This window comes from Rhinolophus ferrumequinum, chromosome 10, assembly GCF_004115265.2.
Source record: "Rhinolophus ferrumequinum isolate MPI-CBG mRhiFer1 chromosome 10, mRhiFer1_v1.p, whole genome shotgun sequence".
NCBI lineage: Eukaryota > Metazoa > Chordata > Mammalia > Chiroptera > Rhinolophidae > Rhinolophus > Rhinolophus ferrumequinum.
In genome coordinates this window covers 46,393,952-46,411,328 of record NC_046293.1, presented here as the reverse complement: position 1 = coordinate 46,411,328, position 17,377 = coordinate 46,393,952, and the positions used below count along the sequence as shown (strand labels likewise).

The 17,377-nt window shown below is 34.8% G+C and overlaps 1 protein-coding gene across 4 annotated transcripts in view; it reads right to left on the bottom strand.

The window, feature by feature from the left end:
* Positions 1-1,711: 1,711 nt before the first annotated feature.
* The window catches only part of IRAK4 (interleukin 1 receptor associated kinase 4), an 18,394-nt gene continuing 2,728 nt past the window's right edge, over positions 1,712-17,377 (bottom strand). For 2 of the 4 annotated variants that reach the window (XM_033117941.1, XM_033117945.1), the window contains exons 2-12: positions 15,568-15,737; positions 13,289-13,434; positions 12,302-12,478; positions 11,705-11,865; positions 10,607-10,671; positions 8,514-8,628; positions 7,977-8,086; positions 6,563-6,746; positions 5,658-5,720; positions 2,017-2,175; positions 1,712-1,891 (exon numbers count right to left, since the gene is read on the bottom strand). In XM_033117941.1, the coding sequence (XP_032973832.1) occupies positions 1,856-1,891; positions 2,017-2,175; positions 5,658-5,720; positions 6,563-6,746; positions 7,977-8,086; positions 8,514-8,628; positions 10,607-10,671; positions 11,705-11,865; positions 12,302-12,478; positions 13,289-13,434; positions 15,568-15,728 (1,377 nt within the window). In that variant the 5' untranslated portion in view covers positions 15,729-15,737 and the 3' untranslated portion in view covers positions 1,712-1,855. Of the gene's footprint in view, positions 1,892-2,016; positions 2,176-5,657; positions 5,721-6,562; positions 6,747-7,976; positions 8,087-8,513; positions 8,629-10,606; positions 10,672-11,704; positions 11,866-12,301; positions 12,479-13,288; positions 13,435-15,567; positions 15,738-16,141; positions 16,278-16,918; positions 16,984-17,377 lie in introns of all 4 variants that reach the window. The other 2 variants (XM_033117942.1, XM_033117943.1) reach the window with 2 other exon arrangements.

Below are 17,377 nucleotides of genomic sequence, written 5' to 3'. Positions count from 1 at the left end.
TAAAGAAGAAAAAAGAAATAGTTCATTATATTTTCAAATAATTATTTTCAGTGTTATAAACCATACTGTGCCTCAAATTAGGTGCGTTCTTGTTGAAATTTGACTAAATCATTTTATTTATTTTCCCTTTTTTCTTTTCAACTAGCAAATGTTTCTTTTTGCTTATTTTGTTTATAAAGTTGATTAGAAAGATGTACTATCTTTGTTTCCCAGGAAAGCATTTGGAAGGTCTAAACAATACAAAACAGAGAATGATCATCTTCTACTGTAGCTCACTGTACATACTTTTCTTCTGAGTGTGTTAATGAAAGAACTAAAGGCATAAAGATTACTGAATGAATGAATCAATGCAGACCCTCAGGATTCCTTCTATACACATTAGTTTTTCTCTCAACCAGTTTTCATGCTGAAGTAAATTATTTCCTTCTGCTCATCCAAAGCTGTAAAATGAATTTTCGAATAGTATAAACCAATCGAGAAAATTTAAACTTAGAAGAAAGAGTTAAAAATGATTTTAAAAAAAAATCAATCCACCACTACTATCCAGAGGTCTCTTATTCTCTCTAGTAAAACAAACAAACAAACACACAAACAAACAAACAACAAAAGAGTAGGGACTGAGGAAAATTGAGAAATCCAGTGAAAATCACTACAACTTCTTGGTGTACACACTGTATAATTCCCATCAGCCCCTTGAGTGTGAGCAGAAGGTGTGAACATTATGGGATACCACACAGGTAAACCATCACAGGAATGTCTGTATTCATTGGTTATTGCTGCGTAATAATTTACCACAAACTTAGAGGCTTATAGCAACTCATTTATTATCTCACAGTTCTGTATGTCAGAAGTCCAGGCATAGCTCAGCTAGGCTTGCGACTGAGGGTCTCACAAGGCCGAAATTTAGGTGTCAGCTGGGGCTGTGGTAGTATTTGAAGTTTGGAGTACTCTTCTAAGCTAATCCAGGTTGTTGGAAGAATTCAGTTTCTTGTGGTTATACATCCGAGGTCCCACAGCTGGAAGGTAGCTCTCATCTCTTCGAGGCCACCCTTAGGTCTTAGCCAATGTGGCCTTCTTACAACATGGTAGCTTACTTCTTTAAGCCCCACAGGAGAATCTCTCAGACTTCTTGTAAGAGCCCACCTTATTAAGTCAAGCCCACCCAGCACAGTCTCCCTGTTCGTACTCAAGGTCAGCTGATTAGGGACTTTGACTGCATCTACAAAATTCCTTCAACTTTGCTATGTAACATAATCTAAGAATGGCCATGTCATCATGAGAGTATCATCTGGGTTTGGTTTGTAGTGAGTAATTGCTTAAAATACCATATGGTGAACATGACCCTATAAGCAACTGACTGTAACAGGATTTTATAATAATCTATACAAACTTTAAATTTTATATCACTTTATAAGTTACAAAGTACTTGTAAACATTCTGTATCATTTGATTTTCATGACTATCCATGTTACAGGTGGAAAAAAACCAAGGCTCAACATGGTAAGAGATTGCCCAAAGCTTTACAGCAAATTAGTAATAGAGTTGGCTTCAGGCCAGGGTCTTTTCTTCCTATAGTCTAGTCCTTTTTTGCTAATCCTGTCATTTTCAAACTGTCTCAGGGATTCCTGCAAGAACTGAGGGATTCCTACACTAAGAAGGTAGGGCTAAGCTTCAACATGGCGGCTCTACTGTTGTTTGTTCCATACATTGGGTTCTACACAAGCTTCAATAACCAATGCATTGCACGGTGCCGCCTTGTTAAAGATAAAAAAGAATGTTTACAAAAAAAAAAAGAGTTTGAAAAATGGTTTAGATAGCTGTATATAAAAAGCCAAGAGTCCTTTCTACTATAGTTTCATGAAGCTGTCATTTCTTGCAGCATCTGTTGGACCTTTCATTAAAAAAGACAGAAAAAAAACAAAACCATATTAAATAGTTCGTTTGAAATGTACACTTAGGAAAATAATGACAAACCTCACCTCCTTCACTTTTTAAATAAGCGTAAAAAATTAATACCTTCTTAATGTCTGGTCTCTTATTTTTCTTTTCATGCAGGCATTGACTGGCAACAAAGTACATAGTTTCAATGGAAGCGAAATCAGTGTCATTCATCTTTTTATCAATGTAATCTTCAATTGTCTTTTCTTCATCTTCAATTTCTTCTTTAATATCTAGCTTTGAAATAAATGTTAAAACTTCAAGAAATCAGAACAAATTTTAATTATTTAATCTACTTTATAATAACATGCACTCTTATTGTATTGTCTACCTTTATAAACTTATTAAGAATTGAAGATATACAGGAGAAACTCCCTGTCTCTCTGTCTGTCTGTCTATCCATCCATCCATCCATCCATCCATCCATCCATACATCCATGCATCCATACCGTCTAGATACTTTCCGACATTTACCTTCTAATTTTTGTATTTATGTTACTCAGCTAATTGCTCTTGTATTCCCTATGCGCAGCCTTTACTAGGCTGCCAGCATAAAGCAGTCTGCTTCTTGATGTGCTCCTGATAACATGATTCCAACTTCTGAACCCAGACTTCCTCTCCCTTTACAGGCAAACTTCTCTATGGGTACTCAAATTGTTGAATCAAAGAGAAAAGGGAAAGAAGGAAAAGGGGGCAGGGCCATGATAAAAAAAGAAATGAATAAGGAGAGGTATAGGGCTAGGATGGTATAGTGGGTTGAATAACGGCCCCCAAAAGATATGTCCAAGTTCTAATTCCCAGAACCTGTGAATGTGGCTTTATTTGGAGAAAAAGGTCTTTGCAGATGTAATTAAATTAAGCATTTTGAGATGAGATCATCCTGGATTACCCAGGTGGGCCCTAAACTCAATGACAACGGTCTGTATAAGAGAACAAAACAGACACAGAAGAAAAGACAATATAACCACAGAGGATGAAAATGGAGTGATATGGCAACAAGTCAACAGCTACCCGATGATGGAGGAAGCAAGGAGAGATTCTCCCCTAGAGCCTCCAGAGGGAGTGTGGCCCTGACAAAATGTTGATTTCAGACAGCTGGCTTCCAGAACTATGAGAGAATAAATTTCTGTCATTTTAAGTCTCAGTTTGTGGTGAGTTTGTTTATGGCAGTCCCAGGGAACTAATACAGATGGAAAAGACTATTTATGTGAGGTCAATTAAAATTCTCCAGAGACTCTTCCAACAGATGAATTTTGAAAGTATTTGGGTGATGGCAGAATCTGGTGATATAAAGGTTCTTTAAAGGATCACTCACTGTCTTTTAGTTATACTTGTATTATAATCTTATTACTTTATATCATACTGCATTCAAACCTTAAAAATAAGTGAAAGAATATAATCTTCCCTGAAGTTTTGATTTTCATTATTATATGATGACGCACAAAATTTGTGACTAAAATGGATTCTAAGTTTTTCTGTATTTCATCCTTATTCAAACCAAAGTTTTGAGACTTTTATAATATTCTGAAGGAGAAAAAAGTCTCAGGTAAAAGGATGGAAAATTTAGGCCTTTAGAAAGGTTGGCCTTGCTTAAAAGGTACAAGTTGCAAAGTAGTAAAATACTGGGTTCCTGCCCTCCCCTTCCCTACCTTCCCCTCCCCTCCCGCCCCCTCCCCTCTACTGTCCTCCAGTATTTTAAATCAATCTACACACTTTCTCTGTATAATTCAATCTACACCCAAAGCGTTATCTATGCCTGTGCACTAATGGCTCAAAAACTGTATCTCCAGCACAGGCTTCTTTCCTGACCTCCAACTACCACTGAGACTGAGAATTTCACTTTTTTGCTGAAAACAAAATTTCACGGTGTGCCACTGTAAGAAATTCAATTATAAAAATTCAGTTATAAAAATAAATTTTCACAATACTATGTTCTATAAATATACTTTTATGGGAAATATTATCTAGCATGTACTACTGCAGTACTTACATACCCAGGGAACCGTAGGAAGTTTTATAATGTACAGTTTTATAAGGGACATCTGTAGCCACGTTATAATATATAGATATTGTACTCATGGCTTTTCTTAAGAGTATGGTATCAAGCCCTTGAGCAAATATAGTATACATTTAGATTTTCTTCTTTTTTTAAATTTTTATACGAGTTTATTTGAGCCAAACTGACAACAAATACCAAGGAGCGAGATCTCAAATGCTCCAGAGAATAACAGGTTTGCATCTTCTTTCATGCATTTGAAATTACTGTAAGGAAGATTACATGGAGGTGGGAGGAAACAAGGCAGGGATTGGATTGCAGTCTAGTTAAAGAGATTACATGCTCTGTTGAGCGTGGTTATAGTTTATTTCAAAGGTGTGTCAACCTAGACGCACAGAAACCATAGATGTGGCTAGCTTAAGGCAGAGATAACCTTTTGCTAATGAAGTTACATGCCTGGGGCGTTAAGACCGACCATGACCTGCCCAGTGAGGAATTTACGATCAGATCACCTGTGAGATTACTTTCCATAGAGCCTCTTGTTTTATCCACAGTTCTCCCTTTTTGTCATAAATCAATCCAAAGGATGGACTGACAACCAATCTTTTGGTCAAAGAGTGTGGTCTCACAGCACAAGGAAGACCCGTTCCTAGGAAATCTCAGTTTGGACGTTGTTATCTTGTTGACCTCTAGGGATTGGGCAATACTGTAACCATGGGATCTGAGTTGAGGCTGAATTTTTCTCAAAAAGGGAAGGGCAATATACCTTTTGACTTTCTAATCCTTATTCTAGGAAAATGATCTGATATAGGTACATATATTGTCTGAATTTGTCACACTGGTTTGTCCCATTAGAACACAAATTAGAATAAAGTGAGTGTAGTTATTTAACTAATTTTAAGAAAAACTTATACATGATAGAAGGCATTTCTGTAAATCTTTAATTTTATAAAAAGACGCTCTAACTTCTTAAAATTTACTGTATAGGAAAAAAAGGGGCATGGCATAATTTTCCTATAGTGCTAGCATTCAGTTAGTTTATTTATGTAAAGGTCAACGAATGCGTGATATAACACATATCATGTGTTTCCCCGAAAATAAGACCTAGCCAGACCATCAGCTCTAACACGTCTTTTGGAGTAAAAATTAATATAAGACCGGGTATTATATTATATTATATTAGATAAGTCCTGGTCTTATATTAAAATAAGACCGAGTCTTGTATTAATTTTTGCTCCAAAAGATGCATTAGAGCTGATGGTCCGGCTAGGTCTTATTTTCGGGGAAACACAGTAGGTGATGTTTTCTATGATAACTTTATAAATAAAATATTCCATAATAGAAGTGGATAGAGAATTTTACTGGCAATTCTATTCTGATATAAATTTAAATGGAAATCATGTTGTTTTCCCTCTTTTAGCTGAAAAGGCTGTTAGTAACCACCTGTAAAGCAACAACAACAACAAAATACTGGATACGACCTCAGAAATCATATAGTTTTATGCTGATTTCACCCCCAAAGAAACTAGAACACAAAATATATAAATGACTTTTCCAAGCTTCACTGGCAGAGTTGAGATTAGAAATAGTTGATGCTCTTTCCGTACGCCACTGTGTAATTGCCGATAGAAAATTACATTGCTAGAGGCTAAATGTATACATATAAATTTAGATTATAAATGCAAAGAGAAAAGGACTGGAAAAAAATAAATCTTTCACTTACCAATAACTGAGGTTCACGGTGTTCGTCCACAGCTGGAAGTCCAGTTATTACTTCTAGTAAAACCTATAAAAACAAAAAACAAATCCATTAATGTAACACTTAAGGCAACATACCGAAACCACAAGAAATATGAATCCTGATTATGAAATCTGATTAATCATTTCCACACACTGCCTTATGTCTTTTAGGCATTAAAGCAGAAAGAACCTGAGCTGTCATTTCTCACCATCCTTCCTTCATGGATACCTTGGATCCCACCCAGTCCCACAAGCAGTGCTTTCCTATTGGCAACTTACTAAACAATCAGCTCCACTCAACATGGGTTCTGGACGCACCTTTTCCTGTACTTGCAGGCGTTTCTTCACAAGAATAATTTTTTTCTGGCTGTTAGGAGAATATTATTTTCTAAACCTTTGGCATATCCCACAACCCTGGGCATTAACTTCACAGTGCTAAGATGTTAACTTTCCATATGTAAAACATAGGAAAAAAATAAGATGAAGAAGCACCCAATTTCTCCAATCACTCCCACTCACTCCTCATTCTATCTTGAAAGTTACCAGGAACAGACTGGTAGATCAGAAAATGCCAAAGTGTTATTTCCTTTAAAAGTATTTCATTTTTAAAATGTGACGCTAAAGTGCATCGTGTGTGACATGGTTTATGTTACGCAGTTTCTTATACCTCATCAGGCTAGTGGGGCAAAAAAAATAATTTCTTGCACTAATTTCAGCAATCACTTTAAAAGTTTTATGAATTTGGATAAATTTGTATGACCTTCTCATTTAACTAGAGGTTAAGTGAATACTTCACATCTTTACATAAGAGAGTTAAGCAGGACAGGTGTATTCAAAATGTTCTACTTGAATTTCCTCACTATTTTCAGCGTGATTATTGAAACTTACCACACCAAAGCTGTAGATGTCAGATTTGGGTGTTATTTCTCCTCGCAAAGCTTCAGGTGCCATGTAAGCTGTTGTTCCCACAATTCTGCTAGTCATAACCGTCTGGGCAAACTTCTCAGAAGCCCGTGCAAGCCCAAAGTCAGATATTTTGGCTGTAAAGTCTTCATCTAGTAAGATATTGGCACTGAAAAAAATGTAAAGTTTGGAGAATATAATGGTTTTCTTTTTAGGCAAGTCATACATCCTTACGTGTATGAATCTATGCACAAATATATTTACAGAGTATACCATTTTATATTATACATCATAAAAGCCTAAAAAAGCCATAAAAGCCATAAAAGCCTACACACATAAAATCTGTGTAAATAAATCTAGATTTCAGATTAAAGCTCAAGAGAAATGACTGTCTTCTTTTCCTGTCTGTTCTTGAGGAAAAATTTTAGAATAAAAATCAAATAGTACTGTTTACATTAGTGAGAGATATTTTCATTATTTCACAAATAAGTTATTACAGGGTAATTTCCCTTAGTCTCCTAAATCACCATTCTTAATTCCTTTCCTAGCACTTCTAAATTCATTTAAAAACAGATTTCCAACCCAAATATCTCAGTTATACAGTTCTTTATTCTTTTATTTTTGTACTATCTGAAATCTTTCAAAGAAAAAAGAATATACCTAAAAGATCTTCATTCATTCATTTTATGCATTCACTCATATACTCATACTTTCATTCCACAAAACTTAGTGAGGACGCCCTATGTTTCATAGTATTTAAGCTCAGTGCTGGGCATGGGGGGGACTCTTCCAATCTTGTCTGTGACAAAGGTACAGAAATAATTTTTAAAAATCCAGTTAAGTCCTCCATAATGGTGATATTAGGTACCAAATGCAGAGAACAACCACATGACGGGAAGAATAGGAGAAAATTCCAAGCAAAAGCGTGCTGAGTCTTGAAGGATTATTAGAAGTTGATGGTTAAATGAGAGAAAGAAGGGCATTTCAGGCAAATGGAGCAACGTGTAGATAGTGATGAAAACATAAAAACACATGACCAATTTCAAGAAACTGGTATCAATGGAACAATGCAAAAAAACTGAACTGTATCTTGTGAACAACAGGATACCAGCTGAAGTGTTCATAGTAGAGATCTCAGGTTATCAGGCTTGATTTTTGGGACCATAACCTGGCAATGTAGTAGTGAATAGATGAGAACTGGTACAGACTGGTTTGAATTAAAGTACATGAGAGATAGTGAGGATGTAAATAAAGGCAGAGCACTGGGGAGAAAAGGGACATTTATAATCCTGGAGTGCTCTAGGTTAAGACATGCATGTGAATAGTGAATAGTGACTAGTGAACAGTAAATTATTCTTTAAAGATGGTTTTCCAAAAGCTTTTTAACAGTAGCATTTACCTTTTAATATCTCTATGAATTTGATGGTTTTCATGTAAAAAACTGATGCCATTAGCTGCACCCTGAGCAATCCTGCATCTCGTGTGCCAAGTAAGTGGTGGGGTATCATCCTTATGAAGTAAGAAACAAACCAATTAAAAAAAATAGGAAGATAAAAATGACTATAGAAATGTATAACAGAAAAATTTTCTAAGCAATTACTGAAAATATTATACCACTAAGAATTTAGGACTCTAATTTGTTTTAAAGTTGTTAAAAAGTAATCTCTAACTAAGATCAAATGGGGTTAGCATTTCTCATTTGACAATAATAATATTTAAGAGCATCTTCAAAGTCTAGCCTTGACAGATAATTTTACATTTTAGATCATCACCTAATATGATGGCAATCCCAGTTTTTTTATACATGAACTGTGTATTTCTCATAGAGCAGGTAAAATATTAAGATTAATGCAGTTTAAATGATCCTGTCACAAAGTGAGTATTAGTATCCAACACAGAAACAGAAAGCCAAAAATCTGAAGAACAAACATCTTACCAAGCAAGACAGTCTGTCTAGCAATGAACCATTAGGCATGAAAACATACACTAAGCAGAGGTCATCTCCATCACTTGAGAAACCAAGGAGTTCTACTAAGTTTTCATGTTGGCACCTGTGACAGATAATTTTCCACTCAAAATTATTATGATACATACATATATTCGGCTATAGGTTGGAAGTCATTCAGTTTAGCACTTTAAGAGAAAAAAGAAGCAAGAGAATAATAATATGCTATATATCATTATAATGTGATATATGCTTACATATGTTCGTTATAACTGTAATTTTCTGCGGAGAGTTCCCCTTTTAGTCAATACTGATCAATATCAGAAGCAAAACCTCTTTCTATTTCAAAGTAAAAGCTCAATAATTCAGACTATTGGAACTTGTGATCGTTTGTTTAAGGACTAGGCTAATGTTTACTATTGTTTAGCATAATTTTCAATGACAGCACAAACAAGACAATCCTTTCAAAACTTCTCTAACACACCCAAAGCACTGATTTACATACATCTGATCTTTAATCACATCTAATTGACTCATCTCTGATCTTTAACTATATCTGATTATTTATGAGCTTTTTTTATGTACTTGAGAGTAATAAAAGAAAGCTGAAATATAGCAAAACTGCAGGCAGCTGTGATACAGTAGAAAAAAAAGTGGGCTCAGTTCAAAGTACCAAGTTTAAAGTCCAGCTCTGCCACCTCCTGGATATGTGACCTATAGCAAATTAACTCACTGAGCCTCAGCAACTTTACCTGCTAAGTGGAGACAGTAATACCTATTATGTAACATGGATGCTGTCACAATTAAGTGAGTAAATATATATGAGAGCCCAGAAATATACTGAGCATAAATATTGCACCCAAGTGCTTATTTTCTTCATTCAAAATGATCTATATTTCTGGCATTTCATTATTCAAATTGGATTTTCATTTGAAATCAGACTATCCTCAAAAATATTTTACAGAGTACAAATGTTTCAAAATTATTTTCAGTGACATGGGGAAAATGCTACACATACATCATGAAGTAAGTACATCAAATATTAGCAATGGTTATCTCTGAGTGATATATTTAAGAGATTATTTTTATTATTTTAAAAATATTTTCCTCTATTTCCCAGATTATCTCCTTTGAACAAATTACTTTTAGGATTGGAGAATGGGGAGAGGGGCAGGGAGAACAAATAGTGAAAGAGTTTTGATTTTTTTATCAGCAAGCACTATTTTTACTGTGAATTAATTAATTCCAGTCTATCATTTATTTCTTGAGGTTAAGCAAGTAGAATTGGTGATTTATAGCAGTGGGTCTAATAAGTGTAAGTTGGTAAATCCCATTAGTATTCAGATAAAAAGCTCAAACTGTAGAATCAGACAGATCTGGATTTGAAATCTGCCTCTAATATTTATTGGCTATATGGCCTTGAGAAAGTTATTTAATATTTCTAAACATCAGTGGGGGAAAAAAAAAGTGTGGGGAGGATACAACAGATGTGAGGAGTAAATGAAACAATGCACCTAAAGTACATTGCACAGGGTCTGGCATATTGTATGTATACACTTAGGTATCAGTCACTATAATATTAGAATAAATTTTCTAATTTGTTTCTCCTACTCTTCTTGATGATGCCCAACAATTTTCAAGCATACTGGGTCAATGCCTTTTAAGCATTCTTGAATATGACACTTCCCTGGTTTACGGGTGTTAACATATCCAAGGGCCTATTATTCTATACATTTTTTTTCCTGTCAGTGTGCATGGTGGTATAATGGTGAGAATAGCTGCCTTCCTGTTGTATCTCTATAATTTATCTCTAATGAATTCCGGGAGCAGAAAATTTAACAATGGAAGACAGTTGAAATTCCATGTAACTTTGCTATGATTTAAAATAATTTAATCAGGGAAGGAATATGTAGTCATTGAATTGTAGAATCAAAGTTCTTTCAATTCCTCTAATCTAAACCCTTTATTTTAATTTTATATACGTGAAAATATCCCTAGCTCATGGCACACTCTGGGGAAGAAACCAGGTCCCCTACTCCATGTTTCATGCTTTTCCATCATACCCCAACGTCAAATTAACTTACTTTGCCATTACTTTTATTTCTTGATCAAACTGTTGTTTCAGTTCTTCAGTACTAATGTCAACCATCTAAAAAAAATAAAATGATATGCAGTATAACACAATACAATAGTCCCAAAGCTCTGACAGCTGGAAGAGGTCTCAGAAATCAGCAGGCTAAACCTGCTTTCCTTAAAACAGTATGGCATTATTCTCCCCATTTTATAGAACTGAAAACTAGAAACATTAGTGATTTGCTCAAGGTTCCATGGCTGGTTTGTAGAAAGAAAAACCCTTATAAACCATGTAGCCATACAAACCTCACTGAGTTATTGTGGGAACAAAAAGAAATACTGAGACTTCACTGAAAAAAACATTTTGGAAAAAAAAAAATTATGTGTCGCGGAAAACATAAGCTAATTTGCAGGCAAAAAGAAAAAACAAAACCCTGTAAAAGTATGTTCAGCATGTATAACAAAATGTCACTATCTTTATCTTATAAATATGTATTATGTTCATATTTGTAAAATATAACAGATTTAGAATGTAACAAATCAATGCGTAATAGGTGAACCCCCCTTAATAGAAATGGGAACAAAGGACATAGACAAGAAAATTTTCAATATTTTTTACTTAATGTATATTTTATAAGCTTTATTTATTTTATTAAGCAGGATGTGGTACCATCTGGTGGTCTGCTATCCCTTTTTATTTTTTTAGATTATTTTTCATTTTTCTTCAGTTACAGTTGACATTCAATAAGCTTTATTTTTAAATGAGAAAAGTAATATAAGAAAGTTATTTTTACAAAATTTTCTTAGTATCTTACCATTTTAATCTTGATTATTCATGAAGCACTGTGTAAAGCAGGGCTTCTCAACTTTATTTTGTGCATCTCCCACAATTATATGTGTAATTGTATGTATGTGTGCAGAACTACATTGTTGTAGGGGTTGGACCCACAGCTTTCTATAGATTTTTAAATGTTAACACTACCAGCTGAGAATGATGGTTATTTAAAGAAAATGTGCACTGAAATAACATAGTTCCTAAAGATTAATTTAAACCTTATTATACAGCAACTCTTCCTTTAAATCTTTCTATTCCTGAAACTATAACTTACTGCTGCAAGCTTCTTCACTGCCACAGTTCTGTTGTTCACACAGCCTTTATATACAACTCCAAATCCGCCCTCTCCCATTTTGTTACCACCGACAGAAATGGGTCGTTCATCAAAGTTATTTGTGACACTCTTCAATTCATAAAATGAAAAACTGTGGAAACCTATAATGTCAATAAAGTAAGGAAAAAAGTGCTTCAATAAAAAAGAAATTGATTTTAATAATGTTACTATTTTCTCTCTTTAAATATTTACTACTTGGATTAGGCACGATGGGAGAGAGCAAAATAAGTTTTTTTAAATAAAAATTTTATTTTTATCTTGAGAATTCTGTTTGGTGATCCTCCACCCAAAACTTTAGTCACTTTATTTTCCTTATAAAATAATCCTTTCACGTTAGATAAATATTTATTTATTGCCTCCATTCCCTGAGAACACACTGACTTATACAATGAAAATGGTGCTTTAGTAAATCAGGAGGAAAAAAAATCCACAACAGAACTATTTGCCAGTACACACAAACAAAAGGAGAAACTTGTTTAAAGCAGTGATAGTCTTAATGGCAAACCAGTAGTGGAATGCATCGCAAATGTGACTTACGTGTGTCATTAACTTCTAAACTTTCTGGAGTTGAGGAGTCCGGTGGCATGTAGTTTTGTTCAGGACTCCGTACAGGTATCACAGATGTCCTGTCTTTGCCACAGAGAGGCATTTCTTTTTGTTGAATTGTTACAGCTTCTTTAGAAGGCAGTGTATTAACAGTTTTCGGGACAGCATCTGCCAAATGAAGTAAGATACATGTTGCCCTTCCATAAGAAAACAAGTGTTTGTGAAAAATGTAACATCATTCCAGTCTCCATATCCTCACAGCACACCCAAGAAGCTACCTAGTAAGAATGTTGTTTTGATAAAAGATGGGTAGAGGGGGTAAAGAAGTATTTTCAAAAAGTGGTCCACGAGCCACCTGTGTCAGAAGCCCTGAAGTACTTGTTTAAAACATAGACCTTGAATCCAATTCCAGAATTCTGATAATGATATCTGTAATAGAGACCAGGAAACTACCTGTTTAACAAGAACCCAAGGTGATTCTTATGCACACTGAAGGGCAAGAACCACTGGTGTATATGGCACCAAAGGGAAAAAGTAAGGTTATGGGGAAGGCAACTAGACACTAACCCACCAGAATACAGCATGAGGAAACCATGATCACAGAGTCCCATTGGGGTAGAAATTGAGGGTGAAAACATGACAAGAGTTCATAAAAAACACCAAAATCAAAAACCAAAACTAAAACCCAAAACTAATTTCCATTCTTTTAAACTTCCTACTGACACAAAACTACCTTACTTTAACGTAGGGTCAGACTCAATCACAAAACCTCTATGTCCTTAGCAGCAAGTCTGCATGCAGTGCCCTATGTCCTGGGTGCTTGTTAAAGCCTTGGGGACAAAGTTGAAAGAATGAAAAGTAGTCTCAAATGTCAGGTGCATCTACTATGAGACAAAAGGAAGAGTAAGAAGAAATGTTTCTATTTCTGCCACTTGTCTTTCCACCTAATTGTTGATGCCCTAGTCACACTCAGTTTACCTGGTAGCAAAAGACTCGCAGGGGCAAAAAACTCATTTTGGACCAAAATATCCACGAGATCACCAACTGTGCAATTTGTGGTACCCCAGTCAAACAGTAACTCACAAGTGGGACTTTTTCCAGTTTGAAGTAATGCTTCAAATCTCCTTAAAAGCAAGTAACAGAGAAACAAAATTAGTATGTAAATCGAGTTAACATGAAAATAGGAAATCATATCCCCTGCCCCTATCTTACCCACAGCACCTCCTGTAATAGTAAAGGAAAAGGCCAGAAAGAAAGCCCCGAGAATTACAGAGAACAGGAAAGATAGGCAGAAGGAAAAAAGATGCTGAAGGTAATGATAACAGTAGTTAACACGCACTGAATACTTACTTAGTATTTGCTCAGTGGGCCACAGGATGCATATACATGAACCACTGACTTCTCAACGATACTGTGAGTATCATGCTAATTTACTAATGAGAAAGTCGGGCGTGGACAGGTAAAGTAGCCAGCCCACAGATACAGCCAATAAACTGTATCGAAACTGAGATACAAATTCAGATTTCACTTGACATAAGAGTGTGCTCTCTCAACCTAGTAAGCTGAATTACTTCCCCACCTGATGATGCATTAACTCCGTTAGCCATATTATTTTTGACAAACCAACCTGCTTAAAGAAATAGAATATACATAAACTTGGAGAAGTATTCCTTTGATCTTAACTATATTTTAATTAAATTAAAAGAAAACCGCAGATCAGTTTTTATTCCTATTTCTTTAAAAATGAGTTTTGAAAAATAACATTTAAAAAACTTAAGCAATACAGTTTTTTTTCTGTTTTTCCTCCAAATTTTATTTTGAAAACTTTCAAACCTACAGAAAAGCTGAACAAATAATACTATGAACAACCATTTACTCTTCACGTAGATTTACCAATTGACCAATTGCTAACATTTTGCCATGTTTGTGCTCGCGCCCTCTCCTTCTCTATCTCTTGTGTTCTGTGCTTTAGAGTGCAGACCGGATGCCTTATAGAATGTCTCACAGTCTAGACTTCTCTACTTTCTCATGATTAAATTCTGGTTAAAAAATTTTTGTAAGAACACCACAGAGGTGACAATGTGTCCTTCCCATTGTATCATATCTAGAGGCACATAATGGCAATTGGTGACGCGAAGTTTGATTACTTGGTAAAGAAGGTGTACTTCAGATTTTTTCTCTCTTTTTATAGAGAAACGTTTCTATTTCCCCTTCATAATTCATAAGTAACCTTTGGATAGTACTTTCAAATCTTGTGCCTATCTTGTTCATCAATAATCTTTCACTTTGCAGTTTTAGCACTTAATGATAAGCCTTGCGTGAATCAATTACTCATCGGTGGTTGTAAATTGGTAACTTTCTAATTTTATCATTCTTTCAATAACTATTTGCTGCCATTATTTTGCAAAAAAGAGCTTTTCCTCCCCACCACCACTGCCTCAATTAGCCTCTAAAAGTTTATAATAGTAATATCAATAAACTATCGTTAAATATAGGCTTTCAAACTTTAAACTTAAGCTTCTTCTCAGTGACCTAAGATGTTCATCCTTCATATGAGGAAATATTTCTTGGAAGGAAGCTACAATTTTAGGTTCTTTATTAGGTTAACACTGACAATCACAAATAAATTTTTTCCTCTTGATTCTAAAGGTAGATATTGACATAAGTTTGAGCTGAAATAACTGACAAAAATAAAATCTGTACTTATATTTTACACTAAATCAAGCAGAGATGAATAGAGAGAAAAAATAGAAACTATCTGAAGTAAGTGTTGAAAAGTTCTGGCGAAGAACTAAGAATTCTGTCATAGATGTGTACATTTACAAGCAACTATAAAATGTCGATTTGAATTCCCAATATACCCTGTTAAAGTGAATTAGAGATTCACACACTTAGAAGTTTAGGCTTCAAAATTTTACTAGCGATTCCCATGATATTCTTATGTTACTTCCGTCTGGAATCGAGAAGTGTGGGGCAGAGTGAACTGTACTTGGCTTGCCAAACAGAGAACTAGAGTAAAAGTGGGAATCTTGATTCTAACCCAAAAACTTATTTGCAAGTTCACAATATTAGCCTAGTTGCATAAAGCAGAAATTGCAATTAAAACAAAAAAAGGCAGGGTGGGGCTGTTATTTATTACCATTATCTCCCATAGAGAGAGGTTTATTTTCTGAACAGCAATACTAGACAGTATTTATACGTACTAATCATTCTAGATTGTATGTAAGAATTTAAAAAGAAAAAGAATTTTATGTTACCTTATGTGAAACTGATTGTATCTATCATCACCAGATGGTTTTTTAATAGCTACTGCTAACTTCTTCCATCCTTCTTGAGGGTCAATAAAATCTGACAGCTTCCTAATTAGTCCAACATTGAGGCAGCGAACATATGTTGATGGTGTTATGGGTTTGTTCATCTTCTATTCCTATAATATGAAAAGTTCTCATTAAAATTTTACAGTAGTTTTAGCAATGACATTTGTAAGCTTATGTATCACTCTTTGTTATAACATATGAAATGTTGGCAACTGATTACACCATAATTAAGGAATATTCCAAAGTCAACTACTGTTGACCTTAACAACATGGGTTTGAACTGCACCGGTCCACTTATATGCAGATATTTTTTCAATAAATACTAGAAATGCATTTTCTCTTCCTTATGATTTTCTTAATAATGTTTTCTTTTCTCTAGCTTACTTTATTGTATGAGTAAAGTATATAATACATATAATACAAAATATGTGTTAATCGACTGTTTATGTTATTGGTAAAGCTTCTGGTCAACAATAGGTTAGTAGTTAAGTTTTGGGGGAATCAAAAATTATACTTGGATTTTCGACTGTGTAGGGGTTGGGGGCCCATAACCCCTGCGCTTTTCAAGGATCAGCTGTAGTTGATATCACAAGAAGAAATTACAATTGTGGTTTATTTGTCTATCCTCTGGGCTTCCTTTCTTTCATCACCTATAACATCAATAAAAAAATTAAAGGATTTTTTTTTTCTGACACTGACATTTTCTGAGTGAAATTTACCAAAGGAGCAAAAAGCTTACTTTTTCAGAAAAATTCCTGTGAACGTATTCAAGAATCAAATCCATTAATGAAAAAGATTTATTTTTCAATTTAAAACATTTTTCTTAATCAGTAGTTATTTACTATTAAACATTTATGCAACACTTTTTGGTGGAAGTGAAAAAATATATATCCTGAAATAATTGGTGTAGCATGAAAAGACATCTACCAACTTTTCACATAACATGTTCTTCCTTGACTCCTTCATATTTTTTGAGTCTATCACCTGTCTGATCACAATTCAGTTCCTACTAAGCCAAACCCTGAGGTTTACCACTTTAACTACTTACTCTCTAGACAGAACTTTATTCCCCTTTTTCTTCTGATACTCCACCCTGGAGAGATGCACCTGGGGACAATCTCACAATTTTACTTGTCCACCAGCACTGCTTAATACAGCTGTAGAGAACTAGGTAACTGAGTAGAATGGGGTGAATACAAATTTATGGGAACCCCCTTTCCACCGGGCCTTCAACACTGCTGTGAATCCTTGTCTTTACCCATTGTCCTTAGCGACTATGTCACACCTTTACCTCTCTCCATGTGGTTTTATTTGATCTCCATGGCCCTCGTTCTCAGCAGGCAGTCACCTTTCCTTCTAATTAATCAAGACAAATAGATTCAGATATTCTCCTGCCAATTATTCTCCTGTTCCCCTATATATTTTTCTTTTTAAGATGCAATATAACTAATTTTTGGAGTAGAGAATATATTCATGTGGTACAAAATCCAGAAGTTATAAAAGAGTAAGAAGCAAAAAGTCTCTCTGTATCCTGGACCTCTGTATTAGCATTTTCTTCTCTTTGACCTTCTTTGACCATTACATCTACGTAGGTCTATCTGCCCTCAACCTAAATATCTTTCATTACTGCACAATTTATTTGTAACCATAAATTTATTTGTCCAGTTGTTTACTGTCACCCCCATCAGACTAAGAGTTCCACGAGTTCAGGGACTATGATCATTTTATTTACTAATATATAACTAGTAAC